The 18,577-nt window shown below is 58.7% G+C and overlaps 3 protein-coding genes across 12 annotated transcripts in view; 2 read left to right on the top strand and 1 right to left on the bottom strand.

Moving 5' to 3' along the window:
* The window catches only part of LOC105474909 (ArfGAP with GTPase domain, ankyrin repeat and PH domain 3), a 57,345-nt gene extending 49,366 nt beyond the window's left edge, over positions 1 to 7,979 (bottom strand). For 4 of the 5 annotated variants that reach the window (XM_024790654.2, XM_071094230.1, XM_071094233.1 and 1 more), the window contains exon 1: positions 7,631 to 7,975. In XM_024790654.2, coding sequence (XP_024646422.2) covers positions 7,631 to 7,964 — 334 coding nt within the window. In that variant the 5' untranslated portion in view covers positions 7,965 to 7,975. Of the gene's footprint in view, positions 1 to 7,630 lie in introns of all 5 variants that reach the window. The other variant, XM_011729809.2, reaches the window with a different exon arrangement.
* A 3,435-nt stretch (positions 7,980 to 11,414) lies between these two features.
* Positions 11,415 to 14,077, top strand: LOC105474908 (transmembrane and ubiquitin like domain containing 1). Of its 3 annotated transcripts, none has more exons than XM_011729805.2 (3): positions 11,415 to 11,730; positions 12,576 to 12,994; positions 13,269 to 14,077. In XM_011729805.2, exons 2-3 carry the CDS (start codon positions 12,606 to 12,608, stop codon positions 13,618 to 13,620), a joined length of 741 nt encoding a protein of 246 aa, XP_011728107.2. In that variant the 5' UTR covers positions 11,415 to 11,730; positions 12,576 to 12,605; the 3' UTR covers positions 13,621 to 14,077. The 3 variants fall into 3 exon arrangements, with proteins under 3 accessions (XP_011728107.2, XP_011728109.2, XP_070950336.1); XM_011729807.3 differs by lacking the exon at positions 11,415 to 11,730 and adding an exon at positions 11,827 to 11,841; XM_071094235.1 differs by lacking the exon at positions 11,415 to 11,730 and adding an exon at positions 11,875 to 11,993.
* A 240-nt stretch (positions 14,078 to 14,317) lies between these two features.
* On the top strand, positions 14,318 to 18,527 carry LOC105474907 (Fas activated serine/threonine kinase). Of its 4 annotated transcripts, none has more exons than XM_011729802.2 (10): positions 14,318 to 14,478; positions 15,234 to 15,656; positions 16,124 to 16,303; positions 16,443 to 16,582; positions 17,058 to 17,271; positions 17,421 to 17,529; positions 17,747 to 17,838; positions 17,913 to 18,048; positions 18,122 to 18,236; positions 18,317 to 18,527. In XM_011729802.2, exons 1-10 carry the CDS (start codon positions 14,397 to 14,399, stop codon positions 18,422 to 18,424), a joined length of 1,599 nt encoding a protein of 532 aa, XP_011728104.1. In that variant the 5' UTR covers positions 14,318 to 14,396; the 3' UTR covers positions 18,425 to 18,527. The 4 variants fall into 4 exon arrangements, with proteins under 4 accessions (XP_011728104.1, XP_011728103.1, XP_011728105.1 ...); XM_011729801.2 differs by having other exon boundaries at positions 14,320 to 14,478; positions 17,370 to 17,529; XM_011729803.2 differs by lacking the exon at positions 14,318 to 14,478 and adding an exon at positions 14,535 to 14,722 and having other exon boundaries at positions 17,370 to 17,529.
* The last annotated feature ends 50 nt before the right edge of the window (positions 18,528 to 18,577 follow it).

The following is an 18,577-nucleotide window of genomic DNA, read 5'->3' on the forward strand; positions in this document are numbered from 1 at the left end:
GCTGTCTCTATGCCTGGAAAGCAAATGGCCTTTCTGGAGGGCAGTGTGCCAGAGTGCCGCAAAAGCCCTAAAAATGTGCCGACCCCAGCGTCTGACCATTTTCTTCTGAAAATTTGTCCAAAAGCAATAATGAGACAAGCGTACAAGGAGGTACATAATAAACAGCATTCCCTTACACAGGATACTCTGCCACCTTTCAGAATAATGCCTGATATTTCACCTGTGCTTATGATGCGCTAGGCACTGTTCTAAACACACCAGAGAGGGGGTCTCAATCCTCAGCACTACCAAGTGGCAGAGGCGGTGGCAGCTTTGTCATGACCCATCCCAGGTAAGGAAACGGAGGCACAGAAAATCTCACCTCTCCCCACAGGATCCCTTCTGATTATCAGTTCCTGGAGGGCTCCAAGGTAGCGCATCTCAAAGTGCTGCAGGGACAGAGGCAGCCTCAGAACAGATCTTAGGGACCCCAGCTCAGGTCCTCATTTGACAGACAAGACCCCTGGCCAGGGAGACAAGCCTGGCCTGTTCCAGATACTCACGCCAGGGTCACAGCTAGCTGCATAGACAACCAGAATGTGACTCTCAGAAGATGCGTCCAGAGCAGACTTGCCCCAGCTCTCACAGCCAGTTAGTGGCAGAACAGGGACGGGAACCCAGGTATCCTGACTCCCAGCCTAGGAGCTGCCAAATACGTAAATGAATGCAGGAGCCTCCTTTTGTGAATCTCTGGCTCCCCTTCTCCCAGCAAAGCATTTTCCACAACAAGCCCACGTTTGCTGCAAAAGCCTAGTAACAGCAAATCCAGCGAAGAGTCGAAGAGTCGTTCATAGAAAAAAGACCAGAAGGATGCAGATCTGACCGCCCACCGCAGATCCCCCCAGGAGAGGGGAGGCCGGGCAGCCACCTTCCTACTTCTACATGTGAATGGCTTTTAACAAGCATGTATTTACTTTCTTTTTTTTTTTTTTTTGAGACGGAGTCTATCTCAGCTCACTGCAAGCTCCGCCTCCCGGGTTTATGCCATTCTCCTGCCTCAGCCTCCGGAGTAGCTGGGACTACAGGCGCCCACCACAGCGCCCGGCTAATTTTTTGTATTGTTTTTAGTAGAGATGGGGTTTCACCGTGTTAGCCAGGATGGTCTCGATCTCCTGACCTCGTGATCTGCCCGTCTCAGCCTCCCAAAGTGCTAGGATTACAGGCTTGAGCCACCGCGCCCGGCCCATGTATTTACTTTCATCCCTTAAACACATTAAAATGAAATTTGAATTAAATATGCATTTGGGCACGGTGGTGGCTCATGCCTGTAATCCCAGCACTTTGGGAGGCCGAGGTGGAAAAATCGCTTGAATCCAGGAGTCTAAGACCAGGCTGGACAACATAGCAAGACCCCATCTCTACAAAGAATGAAAAAATTAGCTGGGTGTGGTGGTGCATATCTGTAGTCTCTGCTACCTGGGAGACTGAGGTGGAGGATCGCTTGAGCCCAGGAATTTGAGGCTACAGTGAGCTAGGACTGTACCACTGCACTTCAGCCTGGACAACAGAGTGAGACCCTGTCTCCAAAAATATATATACACACATATATACATATATATTTTATATATATATATATATGTTTCTTAAGCAAACATCTGTCTACTATATGCTACATCCGTGCTACCCATGGGAGAGAGACGCCTCAGAGAGTCACCATTCAATTCAGTTGGAGACTGAAGACATCCAGAAGAAAATTATAGTGGGGAGCAGAAGAAAATTATAGTAGGGAGCAGGAGTCCTAGTTCACCCTAAAATTATATTCTAAAGGCTTCCAAGAGTTAAACTCTGGTCTGTTTGACTCTCATAAAGTTTCCCGTAGAAGCAGCTTTTAAGGGCTGATGTGGTGTGGCCACCAAAACTTATTCAGCCCATACATGCAAGGCAAACCACAGAGACCTGGAGTTGGAGAACCAGAGGAAATCCCTGCATCCTCCGCTCACTGCATGGCTTCAGGAAAGTTACTTAATCTAGGACCTAGGCTGTCTCACTTGTGAAATGGAAATGATACTTGCAAATCCAAAAAAGACCCTCCTCTCGGAAAATAAACTATGAGATACAAAGTGTTGCACAGCCTCATTCCAACCCCCAGCGGTGAGCCTGGCAGAGGGAAGAACATTCTTGGGTGGAACATGCACCACCCAGTCTCTGCACCCTCAAAGCAGGTGGCTGGGCTCACCCCGCCTCCCCACCTCAACTCCGCGCTCCAAAATGAGCTCCCTTATTGCTTGGCCTGCATGGTTTAAGTCAGCTAGGGGTCAGGAGGAAAGCATCTGATTAAACTAATTTCCAGTTACCTGAATATTAAAAAGAAACTAACACAACAGGTGGATGTTTAGGCAATGCCACACAGGGTCATGGGAGTTCTTATGGGGGTGTCTGTCTCCCCACAGCCTCGGCTTTCCCAGGCTACATCTGCTTTCCAAGAAGGGTACCTCGCTCCCTCTGCTTCTGGGCCAGGAATGTGCTGACAGCTGGTAGGGGGCTCACAAGCACAAACGAGTGGTGTGGACACTGGCGTGGCTCAAGCCTTGTTAAAGGCTTAAACCCTCGTGACGCCCATCTCCTGCAGAATGACGCACCAACTCCTGTGGTTTCTAGGAACACGGCAGGGTGGAAATAAATACTGGAGAAAGCATGAAATACTCCTTCACCAGGGTCCTGCCCACCTCACCCACCCATCTCCTACAACTTAACACCCAAGCTGCAGAGTCCAAATTGCCATTCCAAGAGCTACTCTATGTTCTCCTGCCTCTGTTATCTTAATCATTCTGTTTCCTCTATGTGGGAACCGTCCTGACCCCCAGGCCTGGCACACGTTTGATGAAAGAAATAAATGATACAGGAAGATAGCCAGGTGGCACCACAGGGACAAGGACTGCTTCCTCTATGGGGTACCACTGCTGGGAAGAGCCAGAGCTGAGACCCTGGACTGAGCAGGGTACCAGGGGTTCCCACGAGGCCATGCAGCCTGAGATCAGGCTGGACAGGTCTTCCCGTGCTGGCTTCTGACCCGGAAGAAAGAAGTGATGAGGTTTCCCAAGTCTCTGACCTTTGCCCTGCCCTGGTGTTCTGAAAATCTCGGTCTCCTTCTGTACTCCCAGTGCCTCTCTGGCACCTCCTACAGGCTGAGTCGTTCTCTCCAGGCGCACCAAGCCCAGACCTTCTGGCCCCTTCTCTCCCTTCCTCTCCTTTGATGGTCTGCTTTTCACTGTGCTAGATGCAACTGGGCCACACAGTAGGAGCTAAATGAATGTGTCTGGAACAAATGAAGCTTTCTCTGGCTACTAGCACCCACATGGTTATGCTCTTTTTCAGAATTCCTAGAACTCTTGTGAGCAAAGTCCTACATAAGCAACCAGGCCCCCATGAGACACTCAGTCCCTAAACCAACAAATTGCCAGAGGGGCCCCGGCTGGCTCCAGATGCATGTCCCCGGCACCCATCCCAGACCTCCCTAGTCCTCGTCTTTGAAGGCAACCTCAGCAGTGTGTGGTGCAGCAGGGCCCACAGGGGAATGCGGGGCCCGGCCAGGGAGTACCCACCGAGGAACAGTAAGGAAAGCTCAAGAGAGCCCCCTGGCACAAACACAGGGATCATCATGCCAGTCCTCCAGGATCAAGTCACATGACAAACAGAAACAGACACAAACACTAAAACCCCAGGTGTGCTTAAGGGCTGAGGGCTGTGGGCTGCCAGGGCGTGTGCCATCTTTTTTTTTTTTCTTTTGAGATGGAGTCTCACTCTGTTGTCCAGGCTGGAGCACAGTGGTGCGATCTCGACTCACTGCAAGCTCCACCTCCCAGGTTCACGCCATTCTCCTGCCTCAGCCTTCCGAGTAGCTGAGACTACAGGCTCCCGCCACTACGCCCGGCTAATTTTTTTAGTAGAGACGGGGTTTCATCGTGTTAGATCAGGATGGTCTCAATCTCCTGACCTCGCAATCCGCCCACCTCGGCCTCCCAAAATGTTTGGATTACAGGCGTGAGCCACCGCGCCCTGCCATGTGCACCATCTTACTCTCCATCTGAGCTGCCACCCAACTGTGGTCACAGCTGTGGCCCCTTCTCTGTCTAGCTGAGGCTTGACCCAAACAAGAAACCACCACATCTCTTTACCATAGTCCCTTTAGGATGTCACCAAGCCCACAGCCCAGGGCAGGCAATCTGTGAACTGAATGAGAGTGAGTGGGTAAGGGTGTAAGTGAGAACGCTCTGGTGGCCAGGCCAGGCTGGCTGGAATGCTCAAAGTAACTGTTTAAAAAAAAAAAAAAAAAAAAGCCCTAGGGGGAAAACAATGGAGAAACTTGAGCAAGTCACCCAGTTGACAAAGCCCAGCTCCGGCACACACAATAGTAGCCATATGGCACACACACACCTAATAGGTCCACCTCCACTTCCAGCTGGGGAGCTCCTCCGGAACTGCCAGAGGGGACCCCAGCCCCTCCCCCAGCCCCTGCTCCTCCTCTGTGCGGGGGTCCTCACCTGCACACACTGACTGGGACCAGCAGACCTTCCCAGGACCTGCTGGATCCCAGACTGCTTCTCCCAACAGCTTCTCGGGGCTCCTGGCTAGCTTGGTCCAACTTCCTGCACTCCACATGCCCAGTGTCCCCATTTGGACTGAGGCCCTGGTTCTCCTGCATCCTTCTTTCTAGGACTCAGCCAGGAAACCCAAGCTGTCAGGGAGCGCTCTCTGTAGGTGAGTGCCAAGCAGGAAGCGGGCTCCTGTTGAAGGCCCAGACTCTCTCTGGCTGTACCCGCTTGGCTCCCTTCCTTCTCTGAGCCTCAGTTTCCCCACTAGTGAGGTGAAGGTGGTTCAGAGGTTCTGCACATAGTGAGCCCTCCAGCTCTCCCTCCCAGCTGAAGGTGGTACTTCTTCCACTCCCTCAGCCCAAGTAATGGGCAGGTTTCCTCTTTCCTTGGCCTCTGGTGGGAAAGGAACTTTTCAAAATGGTCTCCCTCCCCTCAAATCCTGTCCTGAAACACAGGAAAGCCAAACATCCCCTGCTTCCTCCTGCCCTGGACACAGGGTCAGAAGTGACTATGAGTGGCAGAGAGACTACAGGAGGCCTAAGTGCCCACTGCACTTCCTCAGAGCCGAATGGATCCTGACCGCAGGTCCCACGTCACCTTCAGAGCTGGGACAAACAAACCCTTCACCGAAGTCTAAGCAGTGGGGGAGGCTTTGTTATACACTCGGAACATGCCGCCCCTTTCCACGGAGAGGCTTACCCCCAGGAAACATAGGAGCTGGCTCCCAGCTGACACTGTGTTTATGTAACAGCCTAGGTCTGTTCGACCCTGGGGCTGGGGGTGGAGGGCTCAGTCTCAGTCCAGCCTCAGAGTGTGCTCAGAAACGCCCAGGGAGTCTGCGCCTCTCCCTCCTTGCAGAAAGAAGGTGGGGACGCGGCTTCGCAGGACAGAAGCAATATGGTTTGGCAGATGGAGAGGAGTTCTATCGCAGGAAGAATATAGGGCAAAAATTGAAGAAGGAGTGTTTTTTTTTTCTTTTGAAGACTGTCTACAGCAGAAAAGTGGGAACGCAAGAGAGGTGAGGTGGATAAAGATGACGGTGCCAGGAGAGGCTGGGCAGGGGGGAGGGAGGGAGAGCAGGGCAGCAGGGCCCAGGAGTGGGAACAGCAGGGCTGAGAATGGATGTGTGAGCCGCAGCTGGGTCGGTCTGGTGACAATGAGACACCGGCTCCCAGGATTTCACGAGGGTGAGGCCGAGATTCCAGGCCTAGTAGCTGGAACCGTGGGGTATTTCCAAACCGCAATGGAGAAGTTGGTCAGGGGAGGGCTCTAGGAGGGGAAATTCTGCCTGTTGTGTTAAATTTAAGACGAGGCAAAAAACTCAAGGGCGCCCCAGGAATCACAGCCTTCACATCACAAAAGATGCTCAACCAGAGGCTCCCCTGAGCTGGGGAGGAGGGGTCGCTGCTTATCAAGCTGGAGCGCTGGGGAGCCCGGAAACCTGTCCCTGCTCTGGGAAAAGCTCGGAAGCAGATGTGCCCCCACCCTCCTGTGGCCAGCCCACGAGGCTTGTCGCCCTCCAGAAGGAGCTGGGGGAAGGCAAGCTTGGAGCAAATCAGGAATGTCTTTACTTCCTCCAAGGACAGTGAAGCTGCAGCAACGATGTCTCTCCCGCCTCCACCCTCTTCAGATCTAAGAGGAAAAATTGGTCATCTTCTCTCTTTGGGGCCCAGGGCTCGCACAAATGCCATCTCCTAGTCCCCAGCTACAGCGGTGATTCAGGCCATTTACTCAGATCCACGTTAATGAGATTTTTCTGTCACCTAATTAGTTCACAGAGAACTCAGCCTTGAGAGGAAAGAAATAAGAACCGGTTGGGAAAAGGCAGAAGGAAGTCAGACTGCCATGTCACAACAAAAGATAGGACCCAGCACTACATGGGGTCCCCCCAGACCCAATACTCCTTCCTCAGCTATGGGGGCCTCTGAAAGTAGAAAGGGAGGTGTTCAGGTGCACTACCCCCCAGAACCTCAGGCAAGCAGATGAAGCTGGGAGTGGGGCCCTAACCTTAAGGCCCAAGTCAGGAACAGGCCCCTGCCCACAACTCCATGTTATCGCAAAAGGCCTTGGCTCTCGCTGCATTTCCACGGAGGCCAAACCCACCACCTGCCGGTGGGCGTCCCCTTTCAAACAGAGCTGGGGGAGGAAGCAGATGGCCCAGGGCGAGGCCCATCTGTCCGTGCCCGCTCGAAGGTCACCATGCCACTGGCCTGATTGCGGGTGCCGCCAGCACCCACCACACCAGGGCTTGCGAGCCATCTACCAGCAGCGTGCCCCTACTTCCTGTGCCCTCAATGGTCGAAAGTCCAGGGCCTAAGGGCCCAGAGAAAAAAGCGCTAGGCAGCGCAGTGGCCGGGGATTTCCAGTCCCCGACTCCGGGTGCGGTGTCCCTGGAGGTCAGTCAGCGCCCGGCTGCCCCGCGGCTGCCTCCAGACCGAGGAGCCGCGGGTCCCTGGCGCGCTCACGACCCGGCCAAGGCGCGGATGGACCTGCCGGCGCCTCCCACGCGGTCGCGGCGCCGCAGCCCAGCGCCAGGCCCGGCCCGCGCCCGCTTGGCCGCCGCGGCGTAGGGGGTGTGCGTCGGGAGAGGGCGCCGCGGCGAGCGCCACCCTCCAGGCCTGCGGGCGCTGGGCCAGGGAAGGCTGCCATCCACTAACGCGAGGCTCCGATCCCCCGCCCCACTGCGGAGCAGGGCCCGGGCAGCGGCTAAGATGCCTCCCCGGTCACGGCCCCACCTCCCGGCAGCTGAAGCCCTCTGCCGCGCCCACCTTCCCCGGCCAGGCCTGGATAGATCTGGTCCTGGCCCCCCGAAGCGACACCACCTTCGCGCCCTGGAGCACAGTGAGCAGAAAACCCCCAACCCCAAAGTGTCCCCGAACGAGATATGGCGAAGCTGCCCGCCGGTTCTGCAGCACAGATCGGCAAACCTCGTGGCCTGGACCTCAAGCGCGCAAGGACCCCCGACAGGGAGAGCATGGCCAGGACCGGCCCGTGGAGCCCTCGACCGGAGCCGGAGAGGCCACCGCGCCCCTGCTCCCGCAGCCCCCGGCTTCGCTCACCCTCGATGGAGATGACGTGCTCGCGGATCTGGTTCTGCAGCGCCAAATCCTCGATGCGCTCGATCAGGTCGTAGATGGCGTAGATATTGGGATGCACGGACTCGAAGCGCTGGATCTCGGCCCGGATGGCCGCGGAGTTGGAAAGCGCGAACTGCTGGGGGGGCCCGCCGGCCAGCTGCTGCGAGGGGACGCCGCCGCCCCCGGCCCCGGGCCCCGCGCCGCCGAACTGCCCGCCGCCCCCCGCGCTGCCGCCGCCGCCGCCGCCGCCGCCCCCCGGAGCCGCCAGGCTCTGCTGCTGCTGCGGGCTCTGCCCCCCGCCCGCCTGGAAGTTCATGGCTTCGGAGCCGTGGGGCCTGAGGCGGGCCCGGGGCGGCGCGGCGGAGGCGGCGGCGGCGGCGAGCGGGCGCGCGGGGCTGGCGGGGCCGGGACTACTGGGCTGGTGGCGCGGGGCTAGCGCATGGAGCCGGGGGCCGGGGGCCGGAGGCCGAGGCCAGGAGGCGCCGCCGCGCACGCTGTGGCCGCCGCTGCCGAGCGCTTCCCGGCGCCGTGATCCCGCTGCCTCGGAGCAGCCTCCAGCGGCAACAACAACGGGACCGGGAGCGCGCGGCCCGGGCCCTCCCCCCGCGTCATGCGCACGCACCGCCGCCCCCGCCGGCTCCGGCACACGCAGCCCGAGCCCCCCTCCCCGCCGCCCCCGCCCCTCCTGCGCGCCGGCCCGGGCGCCCCCGCCCCTCGCTCGCTAGCTGACTCTTCAGCCTCCACCCCCGAGCCGCGCGCTCCAGCCCAGGCGACCGGGCCCCTCCCACTCAGCTTCGGCCCTTCCGCCTCCTCACCAGCCCCCACCCACATTGCCTCGAGGGCCACCCTCTCCGAGGGGACAGCTGCCCTGGTCTCCTCCCGCGCCCGGCTGTCGCTTTCGCCTCCCTGCGCTGATCTGGGCCGGGTGTCCGATCTCTAGGCAATGCCCAAACAGTGCCCTGCGCCTGAGGGTGCTGCTGACCGAGGCTGATTGGTCGAGGAGCCCGCCCAGGCCCAGCCGCTCCTCGCTTACAGCGTCCCGCCTTCAGTGCGGCATAGGCTCCCCTGTCCCCAGGCTCCGAGGTCAGCCCTAGAGACCACCCGGCTGCCAGAGTTTTCTCCCTGGCTCCCTGCCCAGTCTCTCCACTGCCGGCTGCAGCTCAAGAGGCTGGGATGGGTTCTGGGCTGCTATTTCCAGTTCTCCCTGAGCGCTTCATCATCGGCACGCCCCTGGAAATGACACTTTGAACAAACTCGTCTCTACTCTTACCTTCTCGTGATCGGCCTCTCCTAAAAGACCGTCCCCCTGCTGGACTTGGGAGATTAGCTAAATGCTACCCGACCCCATTGGTACACAGAGGAAGAAGAGGGAGGGATGAAATATATGCCTTTCTCCCCTACTCATCCCATTGGAGAGACCAACCAAAGCCCACGTGGCTCTTAATTTTTCTTGTCCTCACCCCTTGTCCATCCTGTCCTTTCACTCCCTCTAGGGTCAGGTAGCTCCCTGCAATGTCCTCTGCAGTGCCATTGCCAAAGTGGGCTGCAGTTGTTAGCGGCCCCCCCCCACCCACCCCAAGACACACACACTCACACACACACACACACACACGTTTCCTAAAACCTACAAGAGGTGACATTTGCAGAGCAGTGGCCCCAGCCAATAAATCTCCCAGAGATGTTGCAGGGTATCTGCTACCCCCAGATATCCTCGGGCATCACTGACACACATCGTCCTTTTTACACACACTTCCACTTCCCCGGCCAAGCTGGATCTTTTCCCAGCATGAAGCTGTCCACCATTTGATTACCCACACAACTCAGCCCCAGTACCAACCCAGTCACTATTCCTGAGTTCCTTGTACCTTCCAAAGCACCTGGTGCAAGCTAATCAACACATAGGGTCTCCTAAGCTCCTGAGGAATCTGTGTCTGTGTTTCTATCTCCCTGCATAACCTTAAGGATATCTTGTGCCCTCTCTGGGTTTCATCTGCAAAATATAGTGGTTGAACAGAAAACCTAGTTCTGATGTTGTATAATTCTAAAAGTAACATCCAACATCTCTTTTAGATGCTTAATTAGAATTGACAGCAGGAAGTAGCACCAGGTATACCTCCCAAAAGAGATACTAAGAGCAAAGAGCTCCTCAAATGTGTTGCCCCAGCAACTAGCACACACCTGTTATAGCTCTGATGGGCTGTTCACACGACTAGCTCCTCTACTAGTATATGGAGCCACATGAGGGCAGGAAGATGGTCTGATTCACCATTTTATTCCCAGTATCTTGCACAATGCCTGGCAAATAGTGTGTGTGCATATATATATATATATATATGCATATATATATTTCGAGACAGAGTCTCACTCTGTTGCCCAGGTTGGAGTGCAGTGGCTCAATCTCAGCTCACTGCAACCTCCACCTCCCGCGTTCAAGTGATTCTCCTGCCACAGCCTCCTGAGTAGCTGGAATTACAGGCACCCTCCACCACATCCAACTAATTTTTGTATTTTTTTTTTTAGTAGAGATGGGCTTTTACCATGTTGGCCAGGCTGGTCTCGAACTCCTGACCTCAGTGATCCACCTACCTCGGTCTCCCAAAGTGCCAGGATTACAGACATAAGCCACCGCGCCTGGCCATAGTACATCTTTTAAAAATATGTTAGTAAGCCGGGCGCGGTGGCTCACGCCTGTAATCCCAGCACTTTGAGAGGCCGAGGCGGGCGGATCACAAGGTCAGGAGATCGAGACCACGGTGAAACCCCGTCTCTACTAAAAATACAAAAAATTAGCCGGGCGCGGTTGTGGGCGCCTGTAGTCCCAGCTACTCGGGAGGCTGAGGCAGGAGAATGGCGTGAACCCGGGAGGCGGAGCTTGCAGTGAGCCGAGATCCCGCCACTGCACTCCAGCCTGGGCGACAGAGCGAGACTCCGTCTCAAAAAAAAAATAAATAAAATAAATAAATAAAAAAATAAAAAAATAAAAAAATAAAAATATGTTAGTAGAATAAATGGATGAACAGGAGGGATGGAACTAGATAGGTTAGTTCTGTATGGTATCAATCTAGACTGACATTCCTAAGGCAATATTTGGGCCACTTGCTCCCACAGTAGGCAAGAACTATGGGAAAACTAGGATAGATTATTTTAAATCAAGACTGGTCTGTAAAAACCAGGATGTGAGATCTCTGTGGCTACAGGAGCCCAGAGGGAAAAATCCACAGATATCCACAGGCCTGGGATTCAATGTCATCCACACAGTAACACACCAGGACCCGATTCCAGAGACCAGCTTTGAGCGGAGGTGAGCAAATAGCTACTGTGTGACATGTACCTTAGTTTTCACACTTTTAAATAAAACATCTAATTTCTTCCTTATGATTGACTTACGACGTATGTTTCAGAAAGGAATAAATTAATCTTTAGAGAGATTCAATAACCCACCCAAGGTCATATAGCTGAGAAGCACAGGATAAGGGATCAGGATTTGTGCCAGGTTCCAAGGTCTATGCTTCTTCCAGTCCTGAAAGAGCAAGGTGGAGGAGGGGACCAAGGAAAGGGGCAGCCCTGAGGATGGGTATCCCTGGCCAGCCTAGTGGGACAGCCCATGGATATTGGGCTCTGGGCTGAAGAATTAATTTTGGTGGCCAAAGTGCCTTCTGGCGTCCACTCTGACATAAGGGTAGGGGCCACCTGAGTTCCTCAGAGCCTTCCTCACTGCATCACGAACACGGGTGTTCTGACGTGCTTCAGCTGACGTCGGTGTCTGGTGTGACAGATGCTCTGGCTGTTGGCGGGGGAGGGGGCGGACCCTGCTGCCGCCCAAACCTCTAGCCGGTAGCGCAACCCCCCAAAGCCGTCCCCACCGGCCCCTCCGCGATCTGCTGGCGCAGAGAACCGCGGGTGGAGCCCAGCACGTGGGTCCGCAGGGCGGAGGGCGGAGACAGAGCGGCGCCGGACTACAAGTCCCACAATGCCCCGGGCCGCGGCGGCGAGGAAGGAGGGGTGCTTCAGGTGCCTGCGACCTCCGCGCCTCCCGCCCGGAAGTGCCCGAGGGGCCGCGATGGAGCTGGGGCAGCCGGGCGGTGAGTCCCCGCGCCGTGACCGCGCCCACCCCGCCGCCCAGGGCCCCGGCCGGGCCCCGCCCGCCCTGCCCTGGATCGCCGTGCCCTCCTGCGGCTCCGGGGGGCGGGAAGGTGGGAGGGGTGATGAGGGGTGGGGGTAGGGAACGTGAAGTCTCGGATTCCGGGCGGGATCTGGGGTCTGGCAGCCCGCGGGGCTTGGAGACACTTCCAGAGAAGGCGTGGAGTTGGGCCTCCGCGGAGTGGGGTTGAGGGGACCGAGCTGGGTGGGTGGTGACGCTCGGAGGCTCCAGATTGCCCAGGGGCGGAGTTTGACGTTTGCTGTGGGGGAAGCCTGGGAAGCAGTCCTGTGCCGCGGGTGGGGTTTAGGTGAACCGTAATGCGGGGGGCGGGGGGTGGGGGCACAGAGGCTCTACCCCCACCTCGGAGAAACTTTAGCAACGGAGTAGATGAGCATGGGGTGAAGTCGGTGAAGGAGTAGACACACTGGGGTGAAGTGGGCAGGAGAATAGATACGCATGGGCGTGAAGTTTGCCTGGGGTGAAGTTTAGGGGAGGCGTTGCTTAGGCCCTTACCTTGGGATAGGGTTTGGGTGAGTTGGGAGCTGGTTGAAGACCTCGAGCTCAGATGACAGAAAGTTAGGACTTGGGATTCGGCGATGGGAAGGGGCACCCGGAGGCAAGTTTGGGGCGACTGGGAGGCAAAGCAGCCCGTACCCTGGGGTGGGTGAGGGAACCCAGGCTGAGGACGGTGGGAGCGTCGCGGTGGGGTGGGGGCAGGACCCTGTGGAGGTTCCAGGGCTCCTGGTCAGAGGGCCCGCGCCTCACGGGCTCTTTGTGCCTCTCCAGCTCGGTAGCACGGCGGGCAAGGCAGGCGCCATGACCCTGATTGAAGGGGTGGGTGATGAGGTGACCGTCCTTTTCTCGGTGCTTGCCTGCCTTCTGGTGCTGGCCCTCGCCTGGGTCTCAACGCACACCGCTGAGGGCGGGGACCCACTGCCCCAGCCGTCAGGGACCCCAACGCCATCCCAGCCCAGCGCAGCCATGGCAGCTACCGACACCATGAGAGCGGAGGTCCCAGGGGCAGAGACCCCCAGCCTGAGACACAGAGGTCAAGCTGCACAGCCAGAGCCCAGCACGGGGGTCACAGCAACACCACCAGCCCCGGACTCCCCGCAGGAGCCCCTCGTGCTACGGCTGAAATTCCTCAATGATTCAGAGCAGGTGGCCAGGGCCTGGCCCCACGACACCATTGGCTCCTTGAAAAGGTACGTAGGTCAAGAGGCAGGAGCAATGCTGAAGACAGGGGTGGGGGGAGTGGTCACAGAAGGCCCCAGGAGAGACCTAAGACCCAGCCCTCCTTTATACTGGAGGCGCTGAGCGCCCCAGATCACAACTGCACTTGTTCCCTTGGCAGTCTGCCCCTCCCAGGCCAGGGCCGGTGTGTTGTGGAGGGCAGGGGAAGGGTGGGAGTGTTGTTCCGGGGCCAGGGACTAGGATTGCCTGAGGCCTGCTCTCTTACCCAGGTCCCTCTCTCCTCAGGACCCAGTTTCCTGGCCGGGAACAGCAGGTGCGACTCATCTACCAAGGGCAGCTGCTAGGCGACGACACCCAGACCCTGGGCAGCCTTCACCTCCCTCCCAACTGCGTTCTCCACTGCCACGTGTCCACGAGGGTCGGCCCCCCAAATCCCCCCTGCCCGCCGGGGTCCGAGCCCGGCCCCTCCGGGCTGGAAATCGGCAGCCTGCTGCTGCCCCTGCTGCTCCTGCTGCTGCTGCTGCTCTGGTACTGCCAGATCCAGTACCGGCCCTTCTTTCCCCTGACCGCCACTCTGGGCCTGGCCGGCTTCACCCTGCTCCTCAGTCTCCTGGCCTTCGCCATGTACCGCCCGTAGTGCCTCCGCGGGCGTTTGGCAGCGTCGCCGGCCCCTCTGGACCTTGCTCCCCGCGCCGCAGCGGGAGCTGCTGCCTGCCCAGGCCCGTCTCTCCGGCCTGCCTCTTCCCGCTGCCCTGGAGCCCAGCCCTGCGCCGCAGAAGACTCCAGGGGCTGGCAGAGGCCCCGCCCTGCGACCACCGGGGCTCGGGGCCACCTCCCGGGGCTGCTGGCCCTCAGTCCGCACTGGGAGTGGGCTCCTCGGGGTCGGGCATCTGCTGTCGCTGCCTCGGCCCCGGGCAGAGCCCGGCCGCCCCCGGGGCCCGTCTTAGCGTTCTGCCGGAGGACCCAGCCGCCTCCAATCCCTGACAGCTCCTTGGCCTGAGTTGGGGACGCCAGGACGGTGGGAGGCAGGTGAAGGGGAGGGGCATAGGAGTTCCCCGGAACTTGTGCAGATTAAAGTAACTGTGAAGTTTTCACTCTTGCAGTGTGTCTGAGTGTGTGCGGGATGGCGGGCGGGGACTCCTCGCCCCTTGGGAGAGAAGGGCACGGACGGCGCCCTCGGCTCTGGCCCACCGCTTTCCCTTCTCCCCTGCCTTCTGCTCTGGCTTTGGCGCCGGCCTCCGTGGCCCCGCCCCCGGTGCCGCGCGCGCACTTCCCGCGGGCGGAGCTCACGGCTCCCTGGCTCGCAGTGCCTGCCGGGAGCCACGTCTCCGCTGGTCGATAGCTGTTTCGGGATTGGTGTCCGGGCGGCTATCTGGGGGCTGCTGGGAAGATGGCGGACTCGGTGGCCAGCCGATGAGGAGGCCGCGGGGGGAACCCGGCCCCCGGGCCCCGAGACCGACTGAGGGAGCGACCTGCGCAGGGCCCGGGGAGTCATGTAGGGGTGGCGCCTGCGGGGAGGGCTGTGGGAGGGCAGCGGGAGCTGGTGTTAGCGGCAGCGGCCACGGTCTCCTGGCGTCCCTGGGTCGGGGTGGGTGTGGGGGCCCCCGACTTCGCCGACCCCACGCCATCGCAAAGCGGTGCACTCGGGCTCCACGCGCGCCCTGCGAGGTGGGCGTTGCGTTTTCATTTCACGGGTGAGGAGACTTAGACGAAGCCACTTGTCCAAGGTCACGCCGCTGGTGAGTGGGAGCGCCCAGCATGGAACCCAGCGCCGTCCAGCCGCGGAGCCCGCGTTCCACCCTCTGTGCCGCCGCCGCCTCCTGCGGGAGAGGGAGGTGGTCGGGAGAGTGCACGCCGGTGCCGCCTGGGCTCCAGACTGGGCGCGACCACTAACCCGGTTAATGACCTCAGGCTTAACTTAACCCCTTAGCTGCTCTGGGCCTGCGTTTCTCCACCGGTGAAATGAGGTAATGCCAGCCCTGCCTACTCTTCACGGGCGTGTAAGGAGCATCAGAGATGGTGCATGTGGAATTGCTTTGCAAATAGTGCCCTGAGCCCACTGAGGATTATGATTGCTGTTTCAAAGGCGTGGAAGGAGGCAGAGGGGCGGGGTGGGGAAGAGGCCCAGAGCAGTCACAAAGGGTTGCTCTGACCACAGGCCCCCTAAATGAGGAGTGAGGTAAGGAGTAGGTAGCAGGTCTTTCTCCCCTTTGGAGAAAACCTCACCCCCTTTTTTGGGCTGCCCCTCAGGGTCTCCATCACCCAACTCCATGCTTCGAGTCCTGCTCTCTGCTCAGACCTCCCCTGCTCGGCTGTCTGGCCTGCTGCTGATCCCTCCAGTACAGCCCTGCTGTTTGGGGCTCAGCAAATGGGCGGACCGGCCTCTTGGAGGAGGCCCCAGTGCAGGTCCTGTGCAAGGACTGCAGCGGCTTCTGGAACAGGCAAAGAGCCCTGGGGAGCTGCTGCGCTGGCTGGGCCAGAACCCCACCAAAGTGCGCGTCCACCACTACTCGGTGGCGCTTCGTCGTCTGGGCCAGCTCTTGGGGTCTCGGCCACGGCCCCCTCCTGTGGAGCAGGCCACACTGCAGGACTTGAGTCAGCTCATCATCCGAAACTGCCCCTCCTTTGACATTCACACCATCCACGTGTGTCTGCACCTTGCAGTCTTACTTGGTGAGGAGGGGCTTGAGGTGGGCGCCTGGGGGGCTGGGTGTTAAGAATAGGGAGAACAGTAGAGGACAACGGACAGAGACCCAGCCTCTCAGGCGTTTGCCCAGGAATGGTTGCTCCTGCTCCCGTCCTATGTCTGCAGCAGACATCATGAGAAAAACGCAGTCCTTCCAGCCTCGCTAGGGTGCCACCTCAGATTCCTGCTAATAGAGTGCCCTAGGAAGCCACCATAATTTGTCACAATTGGTACAAGATGAAAGCCTATTTGCCATCTTTGTATGTACTCCCCACAGACCGTTTTGATACCTCATAGCCACGTGATACTTTACATTTCTTTAGTGTTTGCACTTAAACTCTAGCACACCTTGCTCAGGAAACAGAGAGGTGAAAGGTGGGGAATTCAAGTAACCCCATGATTGGAGCAGCAGCACAGCTCTGTTACCAGGCTGCCTTTTACCTCTCCCCCTCAGGCTTTCCGTCTGATGGTCCCCTGGTGTGTGCCCTGGAACAGGAGCGAAGGCTCCGCCTCCCTCCGAAGCCACCTCCCCCTTTGCAGCCCCTTCTCCGAGGTGGGCAAGGGTTGGAAGCTGCTCTAAGCTGTCCCCGTTTTCTGCGGTATCCACGGCAGCATCTGATCAGCAGCCTGGCAGGTGCTGGAGGGGGTTAAAGACAGACGGGGTTGGGAGGGTTGACAGGAGGAGGAAGGTGGTCTCAGTTGGCTGGGCTGAGGTGGAATTGAGCCAGCTGGAGGTCCAGCCGAGGCCCAGCATGACAGGCTGTTCTTCACAGAGGCAAGGCCAGAGGAACTGACTCCCCATGTGATGGTGCTCCTGGCCCAGCACCTGGCCCGGCACCGGTTACGGGAGCCCCAGCTTCTGGAAGCCATTGCCCACTTCCTGGTGGTTCAGGAAACCCAGCTCAGCAGCAAGGTGGGCTTACCACCCACCCTCCAGTGCATCTCTCAGTCATTCTCAGGGACCTCGTCAGGCCCAGCACCCTGTGCAGCTCAGCTATCCTTTTCCTGAAGCAGACACACCCTCTCTGTCCCCTGGGACCTGCATCTTTTCCTACACCCTCTCTGTGACTTGCCCACCTCCTGTCACCAGCATGCATTCCTGGAACTCTGCAGTTTCCCAAAGCACTCTTAGCACCATCCTAGCTCCACCCATCCCTCTCCTTGAAGTCTTCAGGGCCAAACCCCACAGTGATGTCCCCTCTGCCTGTCTGGTGATTAGTCACGTGCAGCTTGTGACTGCTTTGCTGTTGAACTGTGAGGCTGTAGGGACTGTCCTGTCTTTACAGCAGTGTTACAAACTTGAGGGCTAAGCCTCTCTAAGGCTTAGCTTGTAAAAAATGACTGCAGAAATACTTCACACTGGGTAATGAACTGCTCTTCCTTCACAGGTGGTACAGAAGTTGGTTCTGCCCTTTGGGCGGCTGAACTACCTGCCCCTGGAACAGCAGTTTATGCCCTGCCTTGAGAGGATCCTGGCTCGGGAAGCAGGGGTGGCACCCCTGGCTACAGTCAACATCTTGATGTCACTGTGCCAACTGCGGTGCCTGCCCTTCAGAGCCCTGCACTTTGTTTTTTCCCCTGGCTTCATCAACTACATCAGTGGTACGCAGCCAGGATGGCCGGCTGGGCCCCTGAGGGCTGGAGAGGCAGGGGAACAGGGTGGCCTGCAGCCCGGAGCCCCAGTCCCCGCCTCCCCACAGGCACCCCTCATGCTCTGATTGTGCGTCGCTACCTCTCCCTGCTGGACACAGCCGTGGAGCTGGAGCTCCCAGGATACCGGGGTCCCCGCCTTCCCCGAAGGCAGCAAGTGCCCATCTTTCCCCAGCCTCTCATCACTGACCGTGCCCGCTGCAAGTACAGGTGGATGGGGCAGCCTGGGGTAAGGGGAGGGGCCAGCCTGGGAGCAGCAGAGTGGAAAAGCCAGAGGGACCATGAAGCCAAAGCTAAGGAGCTCTCGGCCACCATAAAACTGGGCCCTGAAGCAGCAGAGGGCTTTACCCAGGGTGGTGGCACTAGACCGGGACAGACTAGGATGAGGGGCCGGGCCCTTCCTGCTACTGGTGTCCTTTCTCCTCAGTCACAAGGACATAGTAGCTGAGGGGTTGCGCCAGCTGCTGGGGGAGGAGAAATACCGCCAGGACCTGACTGTGCCTCCAGGCTACTGCACAGGTGAGCGAGGGGCAGGTGGCAGGCCCATGGAGACAGAGCTCTGGCTAAGGCCTCCGACCCTGCTCCCCCTCCAGACTTCCTGCTGTGCGTCGGCAGCTCTGGTGCTGTGCTTCCCGTGAGGACCCAGGACCCCTTCCTGCCATACCCACCAAGGTCCTGCCTACAGGGCCAGGCTGCCTCTAGCCCCACTACTCGAGACCCTGCTCAGAGGTAACGGAGGCAGGGTGGGGGAACTCTGGCCACCTTGCCCGCCATGCCCTGAGTCACGTCCCTCCCCCTGCAGGGTGGTGCTGGTGTTGCGGGAACGCTGGCATTTCTGCCGGGATGGCAGGGTGCTGCTGGGCTCGAGGGCCCTGAGGGAGCGGCACTTGGGCCTGATGGGCTACCAGCTCCTGCCGGTGAGTGGCCCTGGCCTTCCCCGTGGCGCATCCTTACTGCCAGCCTGCGGGTAACCTGCTGCCCTATCCTCTCCCCACAGCTACCCTTCGAGGAACTGGAGTCCCAGAGAGGCCTGCCCCAGCTCAAGAGCTACCTGAGGCAGAAGCTCCAGGCCCTGGGCCTGCGCTGGGGGCCTGAAGGGGGCTGAGGGGATGATGTGGGGTTCAGGATGGCCCCCCCATGGGGGGTGGATGATTTGCACTTTGGTTCCCTATGTTTTGATTTCTCATTAAAGTTCCTTTCCTTCCCCATTGTGAATCTCAGTTTTGGGATGGGGAGCAGAGCTGGGTCTCCCACCTCT

This window comes from Macaca nemestrina, chromosome 4, assembly GCF_043159975.1.
Source record: "Macaca nemestrina isolate mMacNem1 chromosome 4, mMacNem.hap1, whole genome shotgun sequence".
Lineage (NCBI taxonomy): Eukaryota > Metazoa > Chordata > Mammalia > Primates > Cercopithecidae > Macaca > Macaca nemestrina.